Source organism: Kogia breviceps, chromosome 12 (genome assembly GCF_026419965.1).
Source record: "Kogia breviceps isolate mKogBre1 chromosome 12, mKogBre1 haplotype 1, whole genome shotgun sequence".
Taxonomy (NCBI): domain Eukaryota; kingdom Metazoa; phylum Chordata; class Mammalia; order Artiodactyla; family Physeteridae; genus Kogia; species Kogia breviceps.
In genome coordinates, this window is record NC_081321.1 from 6,565,881 (window position 1) to 6,590,214 (window position 24,334).

Genomic DNA, 24,334 nt, shown 5'->3' on the forward strand with positions numbered 1-24,334 from the left:
TGGAAATCCCAACATTTCTCACGGGACCCTGGGTATAAGTCCCTAACTTCCAGGGTTACTGTACAGGATACCAGGGTGAATGATTCTGGCATAGTTATAAAGATTCAGTAGTTGACATTTCTGGACTCCTTTTGAGAGTTCTATTTACCCTGGAAATGTATTCTGAAGAAATCCCTACAATTGGAATTCCCTCATTTCCAATGAAAAACCCTGGCGAGTACCTGTAAGTGTTCACTGGAAGTCCCAGAGGGGGACCCAAGTCCTCCTCAAATTATAGTATCTCTAATCTTTGAAATATCCCAGAATGCAAGCAAGATGGCTTAGCCCACACATCAAGCTGCAAGGGGGGGACTGCCTCTCCCAACAATATTTCACTATATTGAATAGCATTTGAAAAAAAGAATGTTAAAGACATGCTTTTAATTCTTTTTTCCCATCAATCTTACCAAAAATGTCAGGGTCAACTAATCAAACCCAGTGAGGGGTGGTGGCGAGGAGGGGCACTGGAAGACACATGCTTTCCCACTTCTCTCTTCCTACCCTGGCAAAAACAAATTTAAGACCAGCGCCAGGAAGATAAAACCATGGACATTCTTTTCTTTTTTTTTTTATTAAGAAAGCATGCAAACAACAACAACTTGTGAGACCATACACCCCCCGCCCCAGCCTGCACCAATGCAAAGCATTATGGGTGGTATGAAGGACTCACCAAACCAGAAACATGGGGGTTGAAGAGAGAAAGGCAGGGATGGGTGGATCAATACCAAAGAATTGCTCCTTCCGTCCCTCTCCTCCACTTTCTCTCTTACTTCCTCTTTTAGGCAGTGAGCTCCTGCAGTTTTGCACACATCACCCAAGACAACAACGACAAAACTTTCACGGCCAGCAACGCTGGACCAACAAGACAAAGTAGGATTCTTTCCATTTCATGGAGGGGAGGGGAAACCAAGGCCCAAAGAGGGTCAGGTTTGTCCTGTGCCATTTAGCAAGGCTGGGTTTAGTAGAGAGGAGCTAAAATCCCAGAAGGCCTGACGGCCAATCTCCAGCCCTAGCCCCAGACTTCAGTTACTCTGGCTGCCTGCCAGAGTTCTTAATGACCCTCGTTCTCAGAAGACACAGATGAAATATAAACAAGAGACATTTACATGTCTGATTTAGTCTACCTTTGCAAATCCTGTATGGATCTGGGTAGAAAAGGGGTTTAGAAAAGAGTGATGATTTGTCAAGGGGGAATCTTAGGGAGAACAGATGGGACGTTGTATGTAGGAGGCACCTTGATTGGAAGGATAAGGAAGATACGCCTCAGATAAGGACACTGGGCAAAGGCGTGTCACCACCCTCAAGAGAAATTCTCCTTTTCCCAAGGGGAAATCTTACGGCATACTTCAACCCCACTAACTGCCCTCCGACACCATGGGGAGCTCACACCACTCACACCCCTACTTCTTACAAAGAACTTCAAAGAAATAAAGTGCTGTTTAGTTAACTGCCCTTTCTTGCCCCCTGACTTCAGCCTCACTGGACGTCTTCAACAAACTCTCATATAGAATCCCTTACAAAGAAAGGAAGGGGCGGATGAGGGGGGAAAGCAGGAGAGCAGAAAGCATGGGGAGATAAAAGAATATGAACACGAAGCAGAAATCACAGAGAGAGTGGCCTTTGTCCATTCCGTACATTGTGTCCTGCAGCTTTGAGAAAGTGAACGTTCAGCAAGGTAAACACGGAAGTAAAATGGTTCTTCCCTCTCATAACTAAAATTCAATGGTTAATATCAAATATACACTAAGTACTCTGCAGCAATAAATCATGGCCACTCCTTGTTAAAGGAGGTAAGTTATCCCTGTACCTTTCTGGGGGGGGCGGGGGGTCTCCCTTGGCCCTCATGGAACTCTTTGCTTTAGGTTACTTATTCCCCTCTACCAATTTCCCTTCACCCCTCAAAAGCCTAATTGCAAAAGCTTCAGCCCCAATGATCCGGATTCCAAGAGAAGCATTTGCCTACATTGTGAAATAACTGAAATATTCTCCACCCATGTCTATGCCAGCTCCCCTCTCCTCCTCGCACCCTCCTGCCACCAGGACTGTAGGTTTGGTTCTGCTAGGATGGGTGGGAAAGAGATTCCCGTCTTGCCCTAGGACATGGTGAGACTACAAGGGATAATGGGTTACTCTCCTTTCTTGAGAATGCCAGAAAATGGGGGAAGAAAATACCATGGGTGGAAGAGTTGAGCAGACGACTAAAGGAGGACAAAATAATATTTGCTGAATGAGATAAGGGGGTGAAAGGATAATTGGTAAATGCAAATAAAAGCCACAGTTAATTTCCAGAGAAAATGATGTTTAAAACGTCAAAATGGTTCAACTGAAACCATCTCCAAAAAGCTGAACCTATGCTGAAGAGTTGTCCTCATTTCCACCAGAGAAGCAGAGTTCTGGCTAAGCCCGACTCTATCTCCTACGCAATTTCTGACTGTTCTATATTCCATCACCCCTCTACGACAGTCTACCCGACCCAACCCAGACCTCTTATTCCACTAGGATTTTATTGCCGCCACCATCACTCTTACCCTTGATGGGGTAAGAGGATCAGAAGTAGGATTGGAGAAATAAAGGGACACGGAAGAGCTCAGAGGACAAAATTAGCACCATTGAGTAAACCTGCAAATTCATGGTTGCCAAGCAGTGTTTTAGATCCCTTCTACTTGATAATGTGGCTTCTCCAGTCCTGGATCGAACGGATATCCACAGGAAACAATGTGGGGCTGAAAGGTGGGACTAGCGCTGACTTTCCCAAAACGAAAGGGAAATCAAAGTTTGAGACCTTTCTCTGCGGCTCTCATGGCCTCACCTCCCAGCCGGATGATTTTAAATTAGCAAGAGGTGGACGTGGTCCATGGTGGAGGGACAGGAGACCGGAGACAGCATATAACCAATAATAAGAATAATAATATAATAAGAATAATAATAAAAGAATTAGGAAAAAAACAAGAAGGAAGAGGAAGAATGAGGCAGAAAAGAGGGGGTTATCTTCGGCAGCATCTTGCGGTGGCTTCTCTGGCAGAGAAAGAAAAAAAAAGAGGATATATATATATCTATATATAGGCAAGGGTGGAAGTGGAAGGGATGGGCTGGGGCTGTGCTTTCCCCACTGCCAGACTTCACCACCCAGCCCCGGCTGATGGCCGGGCTCTCAGATGCACTAGGTAATCAAGTCCCAGTCGAAGTCGTCGGGGATCTCCTCATTGGCCCCCGGAGGTGGAACTGGGGGCCGAGGGACCATGTGGTGTGCTGTGGGAAGAGAGAAGGAGATTAAAAGGAGAGTGGATGCGAAGCCGTTCTATCCATCGCGATGGACGGAGTTCAACCCCAAACACCACCATGGGGAAGGTCTGGGGAAACTATGGTCCTTATCAGCCCAGAGATATTTTTGTTTCCGGCCACCACTTCAGTGAGATCTCAGGAAAGACTCAGAGGAAACTAGGCCACATGGCAATGTCACAGTACGCAGCCATTAAAAATTATACTCATGGGGACTTCCCTGGCGGTCCAGTGGTTAGGACTCTGCGCTTTCACTGCCGAGGGCCCAGGTGTGATACCTGGTCGGGGAACTAAGATCCCGCAAGCCACGATGCGCGGCCAAAAAACAAAAAGAAAAAAAAAAGCTATACTTATGAAGACTACGTAATAATGACAAAAAACCATACAGAATATACTATTACACGAAATAGCAATACAGAAATTTGTATATAAATCACACGGAGAAGGAATACATGGACAAAGAGCTGAACGTCATCTCCCAAATTCCAAACCCTGTGGCTAGGCAGCATGATAACAGTGATTTTTCTCAAATGCATTTAGGGGGCTTCCCTGGTGGCGCAGTGGTTGAGAGTCTGCCTGCCGACGCAGGGGACGCGGGTTCGTGCCCCGGTCCGGGAAGATCCCACATGCCCCGGAGCAACTAAGCCCGTGAGCCGTGGCCGCTGAGCCTGCGCGTCCGGAGCCTGTGCTCCGCAACGGGAGAGGCCACAGCAGTGAGAGGCCCGCGTACCGAAAAAAAAAAAAAAAAAAAAAAAAAAAAAAAAAAAATCAAATGCATTTAAACGTGAAGGATCTGTTCGTTTTGTAGTATTTATGGCAATTTACGGTCTCCCCACCTACTCTCACCATCAGAGGTAGTTCAATCCCAGAACCCTGATACTTGAGGTCAGGAAGACAAGAAAGCAGACGTGAGCACAGAGCAGGTACATTTGCATAACATGTTCCTGTCATTTGTCTGAGTGTATCTCCCACCTAGAGTCCAAAGCTAGGCATAAATGTTCTACACGTCTATCTTTTGTTTATAGCCATGCTTTTACTTCCTTTCATCACTGCAGGCATGAGCTCATTTTAAAGTAAGTTGGTCTTCTTTAGTCTCCCATGACATACACCCCCCTAGAAGGTGGACCACCCTCCAGCCTTGAGAATCAGGAAGGCTCACCCCCTCCCAGCAGGTGCAGGCAAAAGAGCCAGGAATGTAGGCTCGGAGCCATAGGAAAGCCGAAGGACTCGCTGATGGTGAAACAAGCTTCCTGGCTCTTACCTGGGCGATTGTATCCTGCTGAGTCCTGGGCGGCAAGTGGGTACATCGGTGACGGACCCGGGTAGAGGTGGGGGGCTTGAGGGTGCACATAAGAGTTCACTGCCAAAGCAAGACAAGCGTTAAGTGAGTGGGACCATCATATTCAAGGAAGCAGAGTCAGACAGAGAGGCAGAAAAAAGTACTCTTCCTGCCCTTCACCTCTTCTCCCTTCCCTGCTCTGCTCTGTAGCTCCTGTGGGCACCAAGGCTTTCTGCAGAAGCTATCAGTCCTCACCACTTAGGGCACAAAGGGACCCGATACTAGTGGAGTTCAATATCACAGCTCTCAGAAAGATGACAAACATAGAACCGTGATCATTGACTCTTACTTCACCAGTTGGAAGACCATATAACCGTAGAGAATCACAACTCCACATAATTACGATCCAGGGAGGGGTTACTGAGCCGCAAATTTGGAACAGGGACTTTCTCCTCCCTTCTCTTCAGTAACCCTGACTTCCCAGATCAAGACCTAAAAGGAATCACACGGTCTATTTCTTTGGCATTTGGATCACTGCTCATAAGCTGAAGTTTCTCGGTTCTCTGCTGCCCTTCTCGTCCCCCTTCCTTTCCATCATCCAGTCTCCACCTCCTTGGCAGCTTGCTTTGTGCGGTACCTTGGTTCATGGCTGGCTCCTGTTTGCCACTAGTGAGGGCACAGGAGTCGGCAATGCGGGCGGGGGCGGGTGGCCGGTGGGAGCCCCCCTGGGGGGGCACGTGGCCAGTCTGAGTGAGGAAGTGGTTGAGGGAGTCACACAGATTGGCAATGTGATGCTGGTCCAGGCTCCAGTTCTTCTGCTCCGCCTGCCGCAGACTCTCCATCAGCTCTGCAAACAGAGCAGCAAGAAAGGCCAGCCTTGCAGATGCCCCAACGCCCCCTGCGGTTCTATGCCCAACTCACTGCTCCAACTACATGGCCAGTCAACACCGCTGATCATACGCGCTACCAACAGTTGACAACTGGTAGAGTCCTACATTTTCAAACTCTCATTCTATTTCTTCCTTACTAAATTCTTTTCTTTTTAAAAAAAATTTTTTAACATCTTTGTTGGAGTGTAATTGCTTTACAATGGTGTGTTAGTTTCTGCTTTATAACAAAGTGAATCAGTTATACATATACATATGTTCCCGTATCTCTTCCCTCTTGCTTCTCCCTCCCTCCCACCCTCCCTATCCCACCCCTCTAGGTGGTCACAAAGCACCGAGCTGATCTCCCTGTGCTCTGTGGCTGCTTCCCACTAGCTATCTATTTTACGTTTGGTTCCTTAGTAAATTCTTATTATAATTTCCATCTTTCTGATGAATAAGTTTCAAAGTGACTGAGTGAATTAGCCGTGGTCACAATGTCAGTAAATGGTGACAAAACTACAAAATAGTGGTCCAGGGTGCTGAATTCCTGAGAGTCTTGTTTTCCTGAAGATGAAACTCAGTGAAATAAACCACCGTCATATTTCGCGTTAAGGCAAAAATTAATTAAAACTAACTTGAAGACAGCATCAATATGATCCACCTTGTGTAACACGAAATCCTCCATCCTCAAGCTTCACTTAACCATCCCCTCCTGGTTCCGGTTTCCACTGGGTTTTTCCGCTTCCGCTATGTTCCTCTTCCCTCCAGGCGCCATCCTTTGCTCACTCACCTGAGAACTGTGACTGCTCAATGCTGGACCAGTTGAGCCGGTTCACCACCCTGAAGCTTTCCTTTAGGGAGTCAATACTGGAGCACCAGTCGGGAGGAAAGGCTGCAAAGAGGAGGGGGCGTGGTAACGAGGCAGAGTGACGGGTAAGACGGCCGCCAACCCACGGCAGGTCGACTACTGGATGCGAGATGCTGGCGCCTAAGTAGGTTATCGGCTGCATGACCAAGATCATTGTGGGCTCTCCCTCCCTGGAGATTCAGGACAAACAAAGCTATCGATGCTTTAATTACAGACAGCCGAGCTCATGGGCAAAAGAATAATGGAAAACCATCCCAATTTATTCAAGAATTCTCTAATACAGAGCTCTAAGCAGCCACCTCCGCGGCTCCAGACGAGCTCTCACGGGAGAGAGGCTAAAAGGCCCACTGTTAACTTCCTAACCAGTCGCACCTCCCGCCAGAGTCAGAACAGGGGGCTCAACCCGCAGTCCTCTAGGGTCTCCCTGCACCCTCCCTACTCACCAAAGCCAGTGCTGTTGATGGGAGCCTGGCCTTGTGCCTGCGGCGGCGGCGGCGGCGGCTGGGCAGGGTGTGGGGGGGGATGGTGCTGATGAGGGTGGTAGCCGCTGTGCTGCAGCGGAGGTGGGTGCATGGCCATGACAGGGGGCGGCCCGTAGCCCTCGGCCCCCGCCTGCTTCCCCCCTGGTGGGGCACAACCATCTGGGCTTGGGGTGTGCAGGGGGGGCGCACCGCCCACAGCGGAGGGGCCCTGGGCGGGTGCCTGCTGCGGCTGCGGCTGCGGCTGCGGCTGTGGCTGCGGAGGAGGCGGCGGTGGCGGCGGCGGCGGCGGCTGCTGGTACATGTAGTAGTTGTTAGAGGGCGGCAGGTCCCCCAGGAGAGACGAAAAGCCTGCGGGGAGGGGCGGGGGGGGGAAGCGGGTACGTGAGCGGGGCAACGCATCGCTCAGGACGTCCACTGGGTGGAGACGGGACGTTCGGGGACAGCAGGGTCCCCTGGGCCCCCTTCCTCCCCGCGGCAGGGATAACCGACGGACGGAGGCCCTCGACAGCACCGACAACCGCTGAAGTTTTAGCCAAAAGGTCAGCATGCACCTTTTCATGCTATTTTTCAAGGATCTGGGATGTATGTCCTGCAATCACAGTTTCAAAAGACATCGGATATCAGGTAAAGTTCCAAAAGCAAATTATAAATAAAACAAAGCCATGGGCCTCTGTTCTCTCCTTTTCCATATTGTCCTACACGCTTCTGCCTCTTGCAGTCACTGCGAAAAACCGAGTCTGGGTACGCAGTAGAGTGGGGACGGATGAATTTCTCAAACAGATGGGGCAGGGAAGAGCTCGAGATGGAGACCCGGGCTTTCAGCCGTAATTAAACTTGAGTGAGCTCTCTGCTGTCCTCGCTCCATCGAATTTTTCCCTTTTTTTCTGGGAGCCCTCCAAGCTCCCTACTTCCAATCAACCAAATCACCTGAGTTGGACTCATTTCTCAAGCAAGTGCTGCAATCTAGCAACACAACTCTAGATAGGAATCCCCTGGGATATAACAGACAATTCATGACAATTAATACAATTTTCCCCAAAGTGACTCCTAACCACTTTTTATCATTCCATTCGTCTCCGGCCGCCTATCCAAGGCCACTGGACAGAACAAGATCTCATGATTCACCTAAAGTCCTGACTTCATCCCTACCTCTAAATTCTTTTTTAAAATTTAGGGGAATTCCCTGGTGGTCCAGCGGTTAGGACTCCACGCTTCCACTGCAGGGGGCATGGGTTCAAACCCTGGTCGGGGAATTAAGAACCCACGAGCCATGTGGTGTGGCAAAAAAAATAAAAAGTAAAAATTTAAGAAACAGGAATCACAGAGCACTGAACCAGACAATCTCTCAAAAAGTCTCCCAATAACGACTTCAAATCATTCTCCTATGTTAATTTGGGAAATTTGAGTATGGATGAGATATAAACTGATATTAAGGCAGCATTATTTACTGTGTTAGGAGTCATCACGGCAATGCATAACTAAAAGAAAAGCCTTCATCATTAAGGGTGCATACTGAACCAGTATTTGCAGGTAGAACGATGTGCATTAAATTCCTCCGTTTAAAAGAAAAGCTGGGGGCTTCCCTGGTGACGCAGTGGTTGAGAATCCGCCTGCTGATGCAGGGGACGCGAGTTCGGGTTCGTGCCCCGGTCTGGGAAGATCCCACATGCTGCGGAGCGGCTGGGCCCGTGAGCCATGGCCGCCGAGCCTGCGCGTCCGGAGCCTGTGCTCCGCAACGGGAGAGGCCCCAACGGTGAGAGGCCCACGTACCACAAAAAATAAAAAAATTTTTAAAAATTAAAAATAAGAGAAAAGCTGGGTGGTAAATAAAACAAGCTTAACATATCAGTAACTGGTAAAGTTGGGCAATGAAAATATGAGGGTTTATTATGCTATTTTCTCTATTTTTGCATCTGTTTGAAATTGTTCCTAATAAAAATTAACATAAATATGCTAAAAAAATAAAATTAAATTGTTCTCACAGTGAAACGCAGGGATTCTTAGGAAAAGGAAACTACTGCTGTCCCCTAGTGGCCATCCTCAGAATGACTTGCTGGCAGCCATAAAATCACGGCCCTTAGTTCTCATAGACAGGGGGATTCCTCCAACTTACTTGCTGAAACTAATGACCCAGCCCGCCTCTTGAAACAGCTGTCCTCCAGCACTAAGCCAGAAGAGCTCTGCCTCCAAGCAGTTTTGGCTCATGACACGCTTTCCCTGACCAGTGACCAACCTCTCCTTGGGTTACAAGTAAGAAAGAGGGAAAGAAGAGAATGCCCCCATCTGTTCAAAAACCCAAGGACGTCTCTGCTCCCCTCCCCACTCCAGACTCACCGTGCTGAGAGGAGGAAGAGGACTTCTCCAGCATGGATTTGTAGAGGTTGCGGAAGGACCAGCTTAGATCCTGAAAATTGATCTCTGAGTAGGAGAATTTGAAGTCATGGTTCGTGTTGTACAGGGGAGGGGGCCCCTCGGTGCTCTCTCGGCCTGGAGGCCTTGCTGCCACTGCTCCGCCATCCACAGACCCTGTGCCCTGCAGAGAGAGGTAAGAAAGCCTCGATCCATGTCCTACGGGAAGGACCAATACAACCCTTTAGTGGACACCAAGCTCTCCTGCCTGTCCTCTTCATCCTCTCCCACCTTTTCAATGAAGGAGCATCATTTTCTCCTCCTTTTCTCATTCGTTCCTATCTTGATGTAGCTTCTTGCCCTTCTCCTGTGCTACATCCATAGTCATCCTTCCTTTCTCATAACCTTTTTGGCTCTCTTGTCTTCTCACCACTTTCTTTCTGATCTTTCTTAAAATTTTGTTGTCTCTCTCTCTCTCTCTCCATCTCTTTCTCAGCTTCCCTCTTGCCCTTTCTCCTTCTTTCCCAATTTATCTGCCTACTACAGCACAGATACTCAACACATAATTTTGAACCAACAGATATATGAATCTATTCAACCATCCATCCATCCATCCATCCATCCATCCATCCATCCATCCATCCATCCCTGTATCCCCTGCCACCTCCACCTCCTACCTGGCTGTAGCTGGCGATAGATGTGGGGCTCTGAAGTGGCATCTGAGGATTCCCCTCGGGAGGCAGTGAGGCTTCTCCACTCCCTGGAACGCCTCCCCGTGGGCTCTTGCTTGCCTCCTGTTCTGGTGAGTCCTGGGATAGCTGAGGGTTGTGAAAGAAGAGAAATCTATAAGCAGATGCTAAACATCCTACTAAGACCGATGGTTCCACACCTGCTGGTATTTGACCTTGGCCCCAAATTTAGGAAATGACTGAAAAAGCAGGCAAAGATGTAAAAGGAGCAGCTGGCTCATAAATGGCATCTCATTGAGGCGGAGACTTACATCATCATCGGGAGGGTGTCTTCTCTTTCGGGAGATGTCAGGGCAGGTATCGATTGTCCAGTAAGAGCCCTAGAAGGAGAACCCATCCCCATAAAGAAAAAAAAAATCATTATATATGGACATTCCCACCTTTGGAAAAGTAGACATTTGAAGGGATTTTCACATAAAATAAGAGTTATATTTTTAAAAATGACTGGACTGAAATTCAACTATACTTCAATTTAAAAAAATAAATAACATTAACATTAAAGAAGATCATCTATCTGGAACCTTGAAAAAAAGAAGGAAAAGAAAAATGACTGGAAATTCACATAGAATCCTGAGGGTACCAGCTATTTTTGAGGACTAAATTTGTCCTAACAGCTCACTGAGGCCTCGATCATTCTAGAGGGACAGAACACAGCATCTAGTTCAAAGAGCTGGAAATGTCCAGACCAACCCTTCCCTTCCATGTGACCTGAGGCAAAACTCTCTTGGACTTCAGCATCCACAGCTGTCAAACAAAGAGGATGATCTATCCCTTCTCTCCTTTGAAGGTAAAATCATGGGATTTTTATATAGCAAAACTCCTATCAAGGTTATTAAGCCCACCTTTCACACCTAGAAAGAGCGCCATGCACAAAAAAGGGGGCATCAAAGTCCATTTTAAAAATAAATATTTCTATTTAAAAAAAAATTTCAGTCTTCCTTAGTCATTCACTTTCATGGAGACCCACTAGCTTGATAACCAAGCTCTTCCTTTGAGGAAAAAAATAAAGCTGCTTCTCTAATTAACATGATTTCCTCTTCTGGGTAATTAAAACAGCCATAGGACTCTAAGCTGCCAGCTACTTCTCGCTCCTTCCTGCTCCTCCCTTCACCGCTTACAGCAGCATCTCACCTTCCCGGGGTCATCCCGAGGTCTGGGCACCTTCCGGAAACACTTGTTGAGAGAAAGGTTGTGCCGAATTGAATTCTGGGGAAGCAGAGAAGCAAGTTAGATTTGAGCATCGTGCAAAGCAGAAAATCTTCCAGTAGTGCGCAGAGGGACACAAAGGGATATAACACACACTAAAGTTCAAGTATCAGGGTAAACAAAGCACCTCTTAACTATACTGATGGAGGAAATTACCTATCAGATAGCAAGAGCATGAGATAAGAAAAAGGAAGCAATTAAATCGATGAGAGGTAATGGCTGTAAATTTGACTACCAGGTGCTTCTAGAAAGCTGATTATATAGTTTTTCAATCTTTCCACCCAACTAACAACAGGTATATAAATGCCTCGAAATCACATCTGCCCAAACCTAACTGTTCATCAATAGATGAATGGATAAAGAAGATGTGGGGTGTGTGCATACACACACACACACACACACACACACACACCTAACTGTTCATCAATAGATGAATGGATAAAGAAGATGTGGGGTGTGTGCATACACACACACACACACACCTAACTGTTCATCAATAGATGAATGGATAAAGAAGATGTGGGGTGTGTGCATACACACACACACACACCAGAATACTACTCAGCCATAATAAAGAATGAAATGTTGCATCTGCAGCAACATGGATGGACTTGGAGAGCATTATGCTTAGTGGAATAAGTCAGACAGAGAAAGACAAATACTGTACGATATTGCTAACATGTGGAATCTGAAAAATACAACGAACTACGGAATGTAACAACAAAGAAGCAACTTCACAGATACACAGGACAGACTAGGGGTTATTAGTGGGGAGAGGAGAGGAGGGGCAATATAGGAACAGGGGAGTAAGAGGTACAAGCTATTGTGTATAAAATAAGCTGCAAGGCTATATTGTACAATGTGGGAAATATAGCCAATATTTCATAATAACTATAAATGAAGTATAACCTTTAAAAATTGTGAGTCACTATATTGTACACCTATAACTTACATAATATTGTACAGCAACTATACTTCAATTAAAAAAAATCACATCTGCCCAGTTCCTTAATTCATTCTATCAGTAGTGAAAGAACAATGTTTTAAAACTGATGATGTGGGAATTCCCCAGCGGTCCAGTGGTTAGGACTCGAGCTCTCACTGCCAAGGGTGTGGGTTTGATCCCTACTCGGGGAACTAAGTCGAGTCACACAAGTCGAGTGGTATGGCCAAGGGAAAAAAAAAAAAAAGCAAAAACTGATGATGTAAATGATAACAAAATATAAATTATGAGTGAAACAAGGCACACTTCGCCTTTGTCCTCTCAACAGCCCATGGAATGGTCACACTTGGAGGAAAGAAATAGTGTTGCTACATGTCTTGGATGAGGTGGTTTGGAGGCTGTGGCAGCTAGCAGGAACATATTTCTAAAGGAAACACTAAATGCTTTCACCAGTCTCCAGCTCATCATCTGGTTTGTATGTCAGCCGGTGATTTACAGAGTGACAGACCTACATTAAATCCCCATTCCTACTCAACGACTGGCAAGCAAGCGATTGCTCCAAAGGACTGAGAACATCAGTCTTCCTTCTTTGCTTGGAAGAGGAGGCCCCTTTTTCCTTTATCTCCAGCCAAACAACTTCTCCTCTCCTTCCTTGCATGGTGGATGAGCTGTTGGGGAAGAAGCTAATTATACTATTCTTTTTGTTCGTACACAATTTTTTTAAAGATGCTGACAATATGTGGATGAAGCTCTGCAAACCTCTGGGACGGACGGAGCAACGCCACACTTTGCACGTGACTCCAACAGAGCAGAGTGGCAAGAAATATCTGTGACATGAACCAGAGGATAAGAGGGTCTGATAAGCGTCAGCATCCTGTTGCCCCCATAACTACACTTAGTGGCCCGGTATCACTGGTGTTTCCCCCGATACACCTTACGGAAGTTGTTCAACTCTGGAAAGAAAGTAACGGATGGGGGATTTGAGATTTTTAAGTTCACGCATCTCTGAGACGCGCAGAGTGAACCGGACCACGTTATAGGAAGAGATGAAAGGAGAGGAAAAGGTTGTCGAGGCTAAGAATCATCTCAGGGTATAGAAGCCGTCCCACCTTCCAACCAATGCCAGCATTCTTGTAATAGGGGAAGTTATCACAGATCCAGCGGTAAATCTCACTGAGGGTCATCTTCTTGGCCGGAGAGGAGTTGATGGCATAGGTGATGAGGGTGGCGTAGCTGTATCGGGGTTTGCCATCCTGGTGGACGGCTGCCTCATCTTTGCTCAGGGTGGCGTTAGGATCTGTGGGTGAGCCTGGTGGACATTTGCGGCTGCCGCCTGGAGGCCCAGCCTGGGAGGCACTCCCGAGCTTCTCAATGGTAGCCCGGAGGGTCAGCTGGGGGAGCCAGTCTATGGAGGTGAGGCTACTCTCTAGGTCAGAAGCCATGGTACTTCTGGGTTCTGCAGAGAGGAGGAAAAAGAGGAAAACGGAATAGACAAATATTACCTGTGGTTACTGGTGGCCAAGTAATACACAAATCCTAGGGCTTGAAGGGAAGGAGAGGTTCTTCCCACTCTAATTCCTGTAGAAGACTCCTCTCCTGGGATAGCCCTCGACCAGGTGTTACCAGAACCCCCAAACGGATATGTCACCAATTACCTACCAGGTGGTAGACTGGTACTTATTCTACATCTTCACGTGGAACATGGCCAAGAAGCCTCTCCCTTCGCACAGGACTAAAAAGGAGATCAAACCGCCCACCAAACTGAGCTGTTCCCTCAATTCTTCTCACTTAAAGCCCTAGAACATAATTTTTTTAAACTATGTAGAAATAAACTTTAAAAATAAAATAAAATAAATAGCAGGTAAAATCAGCCAAAGTCTATTCTCCAATTATGTGATGCTTGTTATATTTACATTCAACATCCACAGATAGATAGCACGGGTGAATGTGCAAAGAAAAACCACCAGAGTACACACAAGTATACACTAACGAAGCACACACCAACACTCTTAAAGATGTTTCACGCGAGTTCCATTCCAGCGCTCACCCGTTTTATCCCACATACGCGTGCACATGAGGCGTATTACATACGTCCCAACATAAGTTACATGTGACAACCAGCCAAGCACAGATGCAAGACAGACACATCAACAGTGGCTCACGACCAGAGATCACAATGAGATACACGGGATAACGTTACCCATAGGGCACAAAGTCACACACAGAGCGAACGGAGCCCGAGCACAGCTGCCCTGGCACCTTTAAAGCTCCCCCTGGGGAACTCCCGCCCACAGACACCGACACCAGGAAGAAGTCATTGGCAAGGCCCTCCCACCTCTCGGCCGGCCCTGCTGCACTGAGCCAGGGAGACACCCAGCAGCGCGCTCACCGGTAACAATCAGATCGCCGGGCTAAAAATAACCACTCTGGGGCTAAGGGCTAGCTCCACTTCTCCCGCCCTCCTCCTCTCTCCTTCCTTCCCGGCCTGGCACGCACGCTCGCTGCACCTCCATGCAAACTCCTGACGCTGCCGACCCGCCCACGCCTGCTGTCTGCACGCCCGGCTGCCACCCACGCAGCCTGGGCGCTCTTGCAGGCGGAGAGGTGCAGCTAGAGTGACGTCTCGGTGGGGGAAGGTGAAGGCCGGTGGGTGACATCTGTATCGCAGAATCTGGAAAGGCTGGCAGGAACCACTTGGTAGCCATTTGGCTCTCCCCTGGGGTCGATGCCAGCCACCCCCCCACCACCACCCCCCGCCAAGCGCTTGCTGCCTGATCGGCTCGTGCCCGCGCAGCCGGCCAGATTCCAGCTAGGATTTCTTCCTCGGACCCCTTGCTGAGGATCCGTCCAGGCGTCCAAGGCTAACATGCCTCCGAATCCTGGACAGAAAACCTATTCCGTATATAACCTCGAAATCCACACCCAGATGATACGCACCAGCGTTACATACAACTACACACACATCCACACACTTTGTAGTTAGAAGCTCAATCGCGGATATGCCCGCCTACCCCAGTCTCCGCCTCCAACACATCTTTCACGCTATTGGCTCACTCTTCTAGTTACAGACTCTTCTCCCCTGGAGACATTCTCCGAAGGGTCAGCATTCTCACTCATCTCCCAATTCCCCAAGTTCCCCACCCACGCAGTCTCTGCAAGCACACGCATGTCCCCTGCCCTGCACTCCTCGCCAGCAACACGCCCACCCCCGAAGGCTCAAGGAAACACCTTAGCGCCTCGGGGGCTTGGGCAGCATGAGACCCAACTGCAACCCAAGAATTGCTTGACAGGAGAAAAAACTTTCAAAGGCCCTGTTCAGAAACAGCACCACGATGGGGTTTCCCCTCTATCCTTAGCTCCTCTCCTCACCACTCTCCTTTCCATTCCACCACCACCATCTTGCCCTAAAACCGCGGAAACCTGGAAACTAAGAGGGACATTTAAGCATTCCAGGAAGCCTCAGACCTCCTAGCAGTTTACTCAGTCAAAGCAGCACAGCCTCTGGGGTAAAGCAGGGTGCGAAGGGCAGCCACCTGGCCCTGTAGCTGGGTTATCCCAGCTGAACGGGAACGTGGCAATGCGCGGGTTCACGATGACCGGGGTTCTCCTGGGTCTGTAAGGAAGTTTTACCCTATTCCCTATTGTCTCCTGCTAAAGGTCCCTGGGAAGTCTCACCTTAAGTACACAGAAGCCTTCAGGGGACATTTCGTTTGAAACTCTCCAGACATTGGACGGGGAGGGACGTGAGAGTACAAAGTGGTTTACAGAACCCACTCGGCAGTGCCAATCACCGTGAATTCCGGAAAGCGAAGCACCCTTGGCCTTTTGCTCCTCGTTCTATGCCCTTCCCTAGCGCTTCCCCAGTACCAGGTTAGGACACTGAGGTTAAATTTAACCTTTCTCCAGCACCCTCCCAGCCAGCCCTCCAGATACGGCCCCAGCACTCAAAATATCTTCCGATAGACGCAGCAAAAGATCCTTCTGATCTTTCAGCACCATTCTCCCTAAGCCCCTCCCACTTACGCACCCCCATCACTTCCCCATTCTTGAAGGGCAGCCCAGTGTGTGGAACCTCAGAGAATGAGGCTCCTTGATTCTATTCCAAACCTTGACGTTAACTCACTAAATGTCCCTAACCGCCCCTTGCTCCCTGAAGTCTTCCTGCCTCAGTTTCCCCCTTTCAGTAAAAGGGATGCAGTCATAAACACTGTCCAAGCTTTATTCCTGGAGGGACGTGAAGGAAGCTTAAAGAGCCAGCGGCTGCCACACATTCCTCACTCCCCAAAATAATGGCACCAGGCTAACGTTCAGGGCTATTATTAGAAAGGCACACAAAAGGTACTTCCATTTCTCAGTCCAACCAACCTAGTTACCCAGACCTCTCTCTCCAGGTGGGCCTCGTGCCACTGGGCTGGGGCAGAACCTGAGTCAGGCTACATTCTTCTCTGCGAGCTGGAAGACTGAAAGGAAATACCCATAGAAACTGGGAAAGGCAGCCAAAGGGCAGGCTCCATCACATCCATGGAACGTCTAATGAACACCACGCTACTGGGAGAAAGGCAGAGAAGAACAGAAAGACATTCTATGGTGGCGGCGGGGGCGGGGGGGACTGATCCCGGGTGAGACAGGTAAGACCCAAAATAATAGGCACAGTTTTCTTCCCATTTTCTCTGAAAGGTCAGTAATTGTTCTCTGTATGGTGCCAAGGTCAGACATTAAGGAATGATAATTTCCTGCTCTGTACATAACTCAGAAACTAACAGAGCAGTGGCTAAGTCTGCCACATTACCGATCACCAGCCAGGCTGCCTGGGTTTCAATCCTGGCTTCACTACCTACTGGCTGTGCAACCTCAGGCAAGTTACTTAACCTCTCTGTGTTGTAGTTTCTTCATTGGAAAACAGAGGTGATAACCGTACCTACATAGGGCTGTTGGGAGGATTACCTTGAGTTAAAATTTTTAAAGCACTAGTGTTACGTAAGGATAGCAATTACCATTTTTGAATGAGAAAAAAAAGGAGAATATTAGAAATTGAAAATTAGAAAATGGACAGACCATACAGGTAAGCCTGGAAGTAGCAAACTTGCAGTGGTTTACACCTGCAATGAGTTCTCAATAGTTTTCCGGATGTCAGAATCTCAAACTTTTCCTCTGGGGGGAGTGTCGCCCCAGGACTGACCAATGCCAGGACTAGTAAACTCCCCAGGATGAAGAAATGGGGGAATATCATCCCTTATTTTTCAGGGGGAACTAGGTCTAGTCATAAGACATGATCTGGAAAACAGCACCCTCTAAGTCATCGTTACTCCAACTCTATAGCCATATGCTTCTAACTGATTCCACGGAGGCAAGGAGAGCTAGGGAAACTCAGTCCCAGCAGGGCCAGTTACACTGTGTGGCAGTGAGACACCTGCAGGTGTTGTGGTCCAGCTCACTCTGAGCCATTCAACAAGTAGCATTCCAGCATCTGGTAAAGTACTTTGTGAGAAACAGTCTGCTGTTCCACAGAGCTGGCTCTTTGCAAAAAATGGGGGAGGGAGTTCTAGAGTTAAGAGCCAAGGATCCTCATGCTTTTTAGACCAGAAACATCAGAAATGAAGCTCTCTTATCAGTCCGAGAAGAAGCGGTCCTAGCCTGAGACTGGGCTGCCCTGCTGCGTGGATGACTCTCATGCCGCCATTCACGAGGGCTCCCACGGGACAGCGCAGGCCAAGCCTTTCCTCCCAGCTGGGCATTCTCAACAGCACCCTCTCCACGTTCCCGCACAGGGGCACCTGCTCTTAGAGGCCTACCAGAAACGCACAGTTCTAGGTAACTGGAGGCTTAGTCTGAAAAGCACTCACGTACCTGTCCCCGCACCTTGCACGGAGGTGGACGGATGTGGACAGAGCCACATCCACCCGAAGTAAGAAACAGACGCACATCATTCTACAGCACAGCCATACGAACCTGAACTAGAGCCCTGGCTCACTGACCATGACTAACAGGTAACTTCCAGGGCCCAGTGGACGTACTTAGAGACTCAGACAGTCCACCCAATGCCCAGACAGAGAAAGGAGCAAACATAAAAACCCAATAAAGATGAAGCCTCCCACTTGGACTCTCTGTGGGGTCTGATGCCCCTTACAGGAGACGAGGTATGTCCTAAAGGTGAGACAGGAAAGCAGGCACCCAGCTAGGGATCCCAGGTTGAAAGGCAGAGCCCTACTAAACCCATAGCCCAGGCTCAGCCAGAAGGAGTTCCTGGCACCTTTTTCTTGCCTTTTCTGAACGGTCTGGGCTTTGATGATTCCTGCTATTATCTTATGAAAGAAAACTTACATACAAGGTTCCAGAGACCCAGAATTGAACAAGAAACAGGAAGGCAGAGGGTGAGACTATTAGGTGCTTTTCTGAAAGGAAACTCCTTGGGGGGTCCAATCTCCCTGGCAGTCAACTGATTTTGATGGAAGACTGGAAGGGGGCTGAGCAGGAACCCTCCTCTCCTCCTCTCCAGCATCTGCTTTTTCCCGGGGAACTGTGGGCAAGACAGGCGCAGAGCAGGGCGCTGGGGCAGTGGTACCTAGCCAACATTAGGGAGGAACTTCAACCCAGGAGCTGGCATTCCCCTGCACCCTTTCTTCTTGCCTCGGGACATGGGATCCCCATTTTCCCTGTGGACTTTGTGCTTCCGGCCAGGAATGGAGAGGTCATGAGAGGAGGCCTCTTGGTGCTGGAGGCAGCGTGAGTGGAGACAGACTGGTTTTCTTGGCAAGGGAGCAGTAATCACAGTGGGCTGCAGAGAACAGCTCTGGTGGACATTAAGTGACCTAGGGTTACAGGTGAGAAAATGTAATACCAACGGAAGGCCCAGACAAGGCCAGGCCACCACATGCCACCACGACTTCAGTGGGAGCCCACTCTCTGCATGAAAAGGCCCAAGGATGCAAAGTGGCACAGGAGTCTGGCTGGAACGTGGCTTGCCATCATTATTACACCGTGCTGGGGGGGAGTGCTGAAGATGCAGGTGTTCTCTGATAGCCCTTTGCCCTCAGCATGAAAACATGCACTTCCCTGGGGACCTCAAATGAATCCCATCCCTTTAGACCCCCAACGCTAAGAAACCCCTTTCTCAGAGCCTCTGCAGCAAGACGAGGGCTTGAATCCAGTACCTTCAGAACACATTTCCCAGAAGGTTCTGAGTTGTTCACTCTACCTTCCCCAGTGATGAAACCAAGAGTCACCATCTCGGCCCCCTACACCCACTAGTGCCTAAAGATGACAGAGAGAAGATGAAAGCAAGCAAGCAAGCACTGACCTGTCTCCAAGTCTCCCCCAGCAGAGGGAGAGGACCACTTGGTACTGGAGTTTGGGGTTGGAGGGACTCCCCTCTTCAGAGGCAGATGAAGAGTCCCATCCTCAGTGGCTCTTCCTGTACTTGGCTGAGCCTCCCAAGCTGGGGAGGGGAACCGGGTCCCCTGAGGAGGAGCGGGGGGAGGGGGAGGGGGAGGGGGAGGAGAAGGAGGTCCCACCTGGGGAAGGTGGCACAGTCCCCACACTGGGCCGGTGACCCCGGGGACGAGGGGAGGAGCCTCTCCCAACCGGGAGTTGTCTCCTCCCCCCCAAACGGAATCTGTCGGGAGTGGAGGGCTCTTTCTGTCCGCTGGAGATCTGAGCGGAGGGGCTCTGCCCCGTTCCACTGTCTAGGTACAGGGAAGTTGGGGGGAGTTCTTCCCCTCTCCTGAAAGGCTGGGAGCCGAGTCCTCTTCTCTCCCTGGAGTGTCCTCTGCCGCTGAGGGTAAGGAGTCCTCTCCCCTGTGGACGGGATGGAGGGTGTCTACTCCATAGGCATATCCCCCTTCCTTTATGCCTCAAAAGTCCAGAACTGAGGAGAGAGGGTTTGGAGGAATGGAGGCTCGCCGGGGCGGTCTCACTCGCTGCCTTTGGTAAGGATCACCCCTCTCTACTTCGGGAGCTCCATCCCCGGGCCGGTACGGGGATCTTCCTGGCCTCTAGGAAGAAGAGACTCGTCCCCTGGAGAGGTCTCTTCTTTCCCTCGCCCGAACGCGAAGGGTCATCTCTCCGGCCGGGGGAGAGGTGGCTCCCGTCCCCGCTCCCGCCTCCGCTGCTGGGGCGCCCCCGAGGGTGGGGTTCTCGTACTCCCCGCTCTCCCGGAGCTGGCCTGGGCAGCTGGCGCCGGGAGGCCGCGGCTCCCGACGCCCGTCACTGCTGCGGCGGCGGCCGCGCCTCCTCTCTGCTCCCGTCCCGTCCGCTCCGCTCCCCCGCGCCGCCACCGCTCGGGCTCCGGCCAGTCCGGGCTCCCGGGGAACCAGGAGGCGGACGGACGGTGTCAAGGCTCGGCCGGGGCTCGGGCTCCGCTCTGCTCCGCTGCAGGCCCCGGCTCCTCCCCGGCCTCCGCGCCGCGCTCGGCGCTCCTCCCCCGCCTCCGCCCGCCCGGCCGCCGCCGCCGCCGCCTCCCCGCGCGGGTTAAGGAGGAGCGGGCGGAGCCGAGCCGCGGGCCGCGCCGCCGGAGATGAACTGCGCCGGAGGAGCCGCGCCGCCGACCCCGCGCCCCCTGGGGACACGCCGCGCGCCTCCCGCGGCCCCGGGGACGCACGCCGCGCTCGCTCCCCTCCGGCCGCCACCCCGCCACTTGGCCCCGTGCAGCTTGCCATCCACCCGAGATGACGCCCCCCTGCTGTCCGTCGGGAGAGTCCCTGTTTCGCGCCGCAGGAACTGTCAATTTCAGTTCAACGCTAATTCTGCGACACTGACCTTTTTTCATTGTCTTCTGTACGCAGATGAACATCGGTTTTCTCAGGAATGTCTTTGATGGGCTTCTTTTTCCCCTGGGATAGCTTTTCAAGGGGTATGGGGCTGGGCCGAACTTAGTCTGTTACATTGATATCGTCCCGGAGTTCAATAAACGCTTGTGGAATGACTGAGTGTAGAAAGGGAAAAACAAGCGTGCAACGGAGAAAACTCTGGACTAAACATCAGAAAATCCAGCTTTATAAATTTGTGCAAGGCCATCGTTCTATGGAATCTTGGTTAGCGAAGAGGGTATCTTGATGCTCGCCCTGCCCACGCAATAAGGCCGCTGCAAGAATCAAATGAGCCCATTTATGTGAAAATGCTTTTTAAACTGTACAGTATATAAAGGATAAAGGATATTGTTCAAAAAAATATTGTTCAGTTCACTTGACAATTCTATAACAAATCTTTCCCAGGTCACAGTATAGAATGTTCGCATCCTCTGCCCCTTATAGAATAATCCTCATCCAAAGACAAAAAACACCATCAGGCATACCGCCTCCATTTTTCCTCCTGGAATCATATTATTCCTCTGCAAATTCTTATATATTTCAGCCTCTGGCCTATTAAACTTTTCTCAAAGTACTCTACTTTCTGTCACATAAAATAATAAGAAAGCAAAAATATTATCCATGAAATATTTTAATTGCTAAAAAAAAGAATGCATACTCAGGATTACAGCTTGATCACTACATTTCACATTTAGATATTAAAGGGTTTTTTTGTCTTCTAGTTAAATATATAATACTATATATATATATATTACATTTTATTTACAGTGTGCTAGGAATTCAGCTATGCATGCATTATCACATTTAATTTTTTCCCAGTCCCATAAGGCACTATTATTAAACCTACTTTACAGGTGAGAAAACTGACTCAGAGGCATTGACTATTTCTGAGTACAGATGATTAGTAAGAAGCACAGTCAGGACTTAAATTAACATATCCAAAATCCAAATGACTCTTAACCTATATTCCATTTTCCTGAGCTGTCAGAATTAAAAGTCATTCCTTTAAATGTAATTAAAGGCAGAAAATTCCAATTGAGCCTTTTCTTTCTTTCCACCCTTGCAATATCCAGGATTAAGATTGTATTTTCCCTTCCTCTTTGAAACATTAACTCATTCTCCCATACACAGATAATTTGGCATCAAATGTTTCTTGCTATGTGTTACATGTTTTGTTATGTTTCTTTTTCTAACCCTTTTTTGACATTTTTTATGTATATGAAATTTGAGGAGCAGGGGTAGAGAGGTCAAAGTACTAAAAATGGGAAAGTTAGGGAAGGATTAGACTCTCTTTTCCTGGAAATTGAGAAAAATAAAAAGCTCAAGAATGTATTTGATATATACAAGACATTTGCTGCAGCATTATTTATAACTGTAGGAAATCAGATAAATATCCATAATAAGGTAACTGTTAAATATACTATGGTACAGTTACATAATAGGATACTACTTAGCTTTTAAATGAGTAATTTTATTTAACTCTGGGAAGTAGAATTAGTGAGGAATTGTTTTTCTTTTTATGTCTTCTTTACCATTTAGATATATGCAATCAATAGTCATGTATTATTTTAAAGAACGAATTTTTTTTCATGTGTCTAAATATATTCCAGTGAGAAAATCATGTTAAAAAACAGTTTGTAGGGAGGTGCCTGACTGTCCCCTTGGCGGATGCGCCCGGATCACGGGGAGCCCGGGAAGGGGAAGGTAGAATTAGAAGATCATGTGACGCTGGAGTGTGAGGATTTATCTTGGTGACTAGGATGCTGGTTCCACTGCAGGTATAATTATGCAAAGCTAAGAATCCAGGAAAGACTTGACAGAGAAGGAATTAAAAACAAGATTTTTATATGAAAGTACCCACCTTGATCGTGAAAGAAAACAAACCAACAACAGCAGCAGCAGCAGCAGCAGCAGCAATTGAGCAGTCCTGAGCACAGAAAACCCAGATACAACTCACTTCGGTGGGAACAAAGCTGAGATCAAGTATAAAAAGCATTTTATGTACCACAAGGCTTTCAATCAAGTAAATAAAGTATGTGTAAGTTGTAGTTTTTTTACACGTGTATGAATATTTACAACCTTATTCTGGCCCTGTATCTACTGTCAGTATAGCACATAGTGGACTCATAGTTAAAATAAACCTCGGGTTTAACATGCTTAAAAAAAAAAAAGAAAAAACAATTTGTATAATATGATTATATAGTTGTTTTTTAAAATATATAAGCATGTGTATGTATATATTTGTGTACGTACATACACACAAACACATGGATGGATATACACCAAAGATGTAAGCTTAAAGATTATTTTAATTTACCTCATTTTCAACTATATCTATAATTAGCGTTTGTATGGGTTTTGCTTATGTGATTTTTTTAAAACAAAAAAAGAAACCGATAAGCTAGTTTTGTTTTGCTTTTGCCCTGAGACAGGGAGAAGCACTTGCATTCATTTTCCATTTACTTTCTATTAAGGAGGGTGATATGGAGCAGAATAAAAATATAGTCACTGAAACATGCAAGGAATCAAAATGTAAAAGATTCACCCTTCTCAATAATAGAACATATTATATAATTCTTCATGAATGCTAGTCTACCTTGAGCAAAATGCTTCTTCATACTACTGGTGACCAATATGCCACAATACATGTTTTGGAAGCACTTATGAAAGACCTGTGTGTTATATGAAACATGGTACAGTGGATAAAATTTGTGTGTTCAAATCCCAGCTTTGACACTCAATAACTGAGAACTTAAGTCATTTAACTGATCTGGTAGTCAGTTTCCTCATCAGTAAAATGGGGATAATAATATTACCTACTTCATTGTGCTGGGCAGGGACTGTGTGATTTCATGCATGGAATGCACTTAGATAAGTGCATGAAGGAAGAGTAACCTAGAAATTGAAAGAGGCTTAAAAGACAAGGCAACCAAATGCGATCTATATGGATCAAGAGACATATCTGTCAAATACAATATATGGACATTTGGGTGGCATCCTGATTTGAACAAAGCAACTGGAAAAAACATTATCAAGCAACTGGTGAAATTTCAATCCTGACTTCGGTGATATAAAAGAATTACTGTTATATTTTAGATATGTTAATAGAACTGTGTTATTATTTTTTAAAGATATTTATCTTTTAAAGATGCATACTAAAGTATTTAGTCATGAAAAGCCTGAAATTTGCTTCAAAATAATCAAGTGATGGGGAAGAGAGGTATAGGTAATAAATGACTAGCCAAGTGTTTCTTATTACAACGTGGGTTTTTTTCATGTCTTTTTAAAATACTATTCTCTCTACTTTTGCATATGTTTGAAATTTTACAAAATAGTTTTTTTTAATACTGTTTAAAAGCACTGGAACATAGTAAGGACTCTGTAAATGTTTACTACTATTACATGCTTTATATTTATAATATTATCTAATGTTTGTTTACACCTTTCAGATCACAGTGTGTTTTCAT

General features: G+C 47.6%; 1 protein-coding gene across 2 annotated transcripts; it reads right to left on the bottom strand.

The window, feature by feature from the left end:
• Positions 1-591: 591 nt before the first annotated feature.
• FOXJ2 (forkhead box J2) lies at positions 592-20,478 on the bottom strand. Of its 2 annotated transcripts, XM_067008706.1 has the most exons (12): positions 20,203-20,478; positions 19,361-19,857; positions 13,173-13,519; positions 11,046-11,120; positions 10,166-10,234; positions 9,843-9,983; positions 9,151-9,349; positions 6,778-7,164; positions 6,257-6,358; positions 5,235-5,444; positions 4,580-4,678; positions 592-3,288 (listed from the first exon to the last, which is right to left on the bottom strand). In XM_067008706.1, exons 3-12 carry the CDS (start codon positions 13,503-13,505, stop codon positions 3,200-3,202), a joined length of 1,704 nt encoding a protein of 567 aa, XP_066864807.1. In that variant the 5' UTR covers positions 13,506-13,519; positions 19,361-19,857; positions 20,203-20,478; the 3' UTR covers positions 592-3,199. The 2 variants fall into 2 exon arrangements, with proteins under 2 accessions (XP_066864807.1, XP_058938539.1); XM_059082556.2 differs by having other exon boundaries at positions 19,361-20,478.
• Between the last annotated feature and the right edge of the window lie 3,856 nt (positions 20,479-24,334).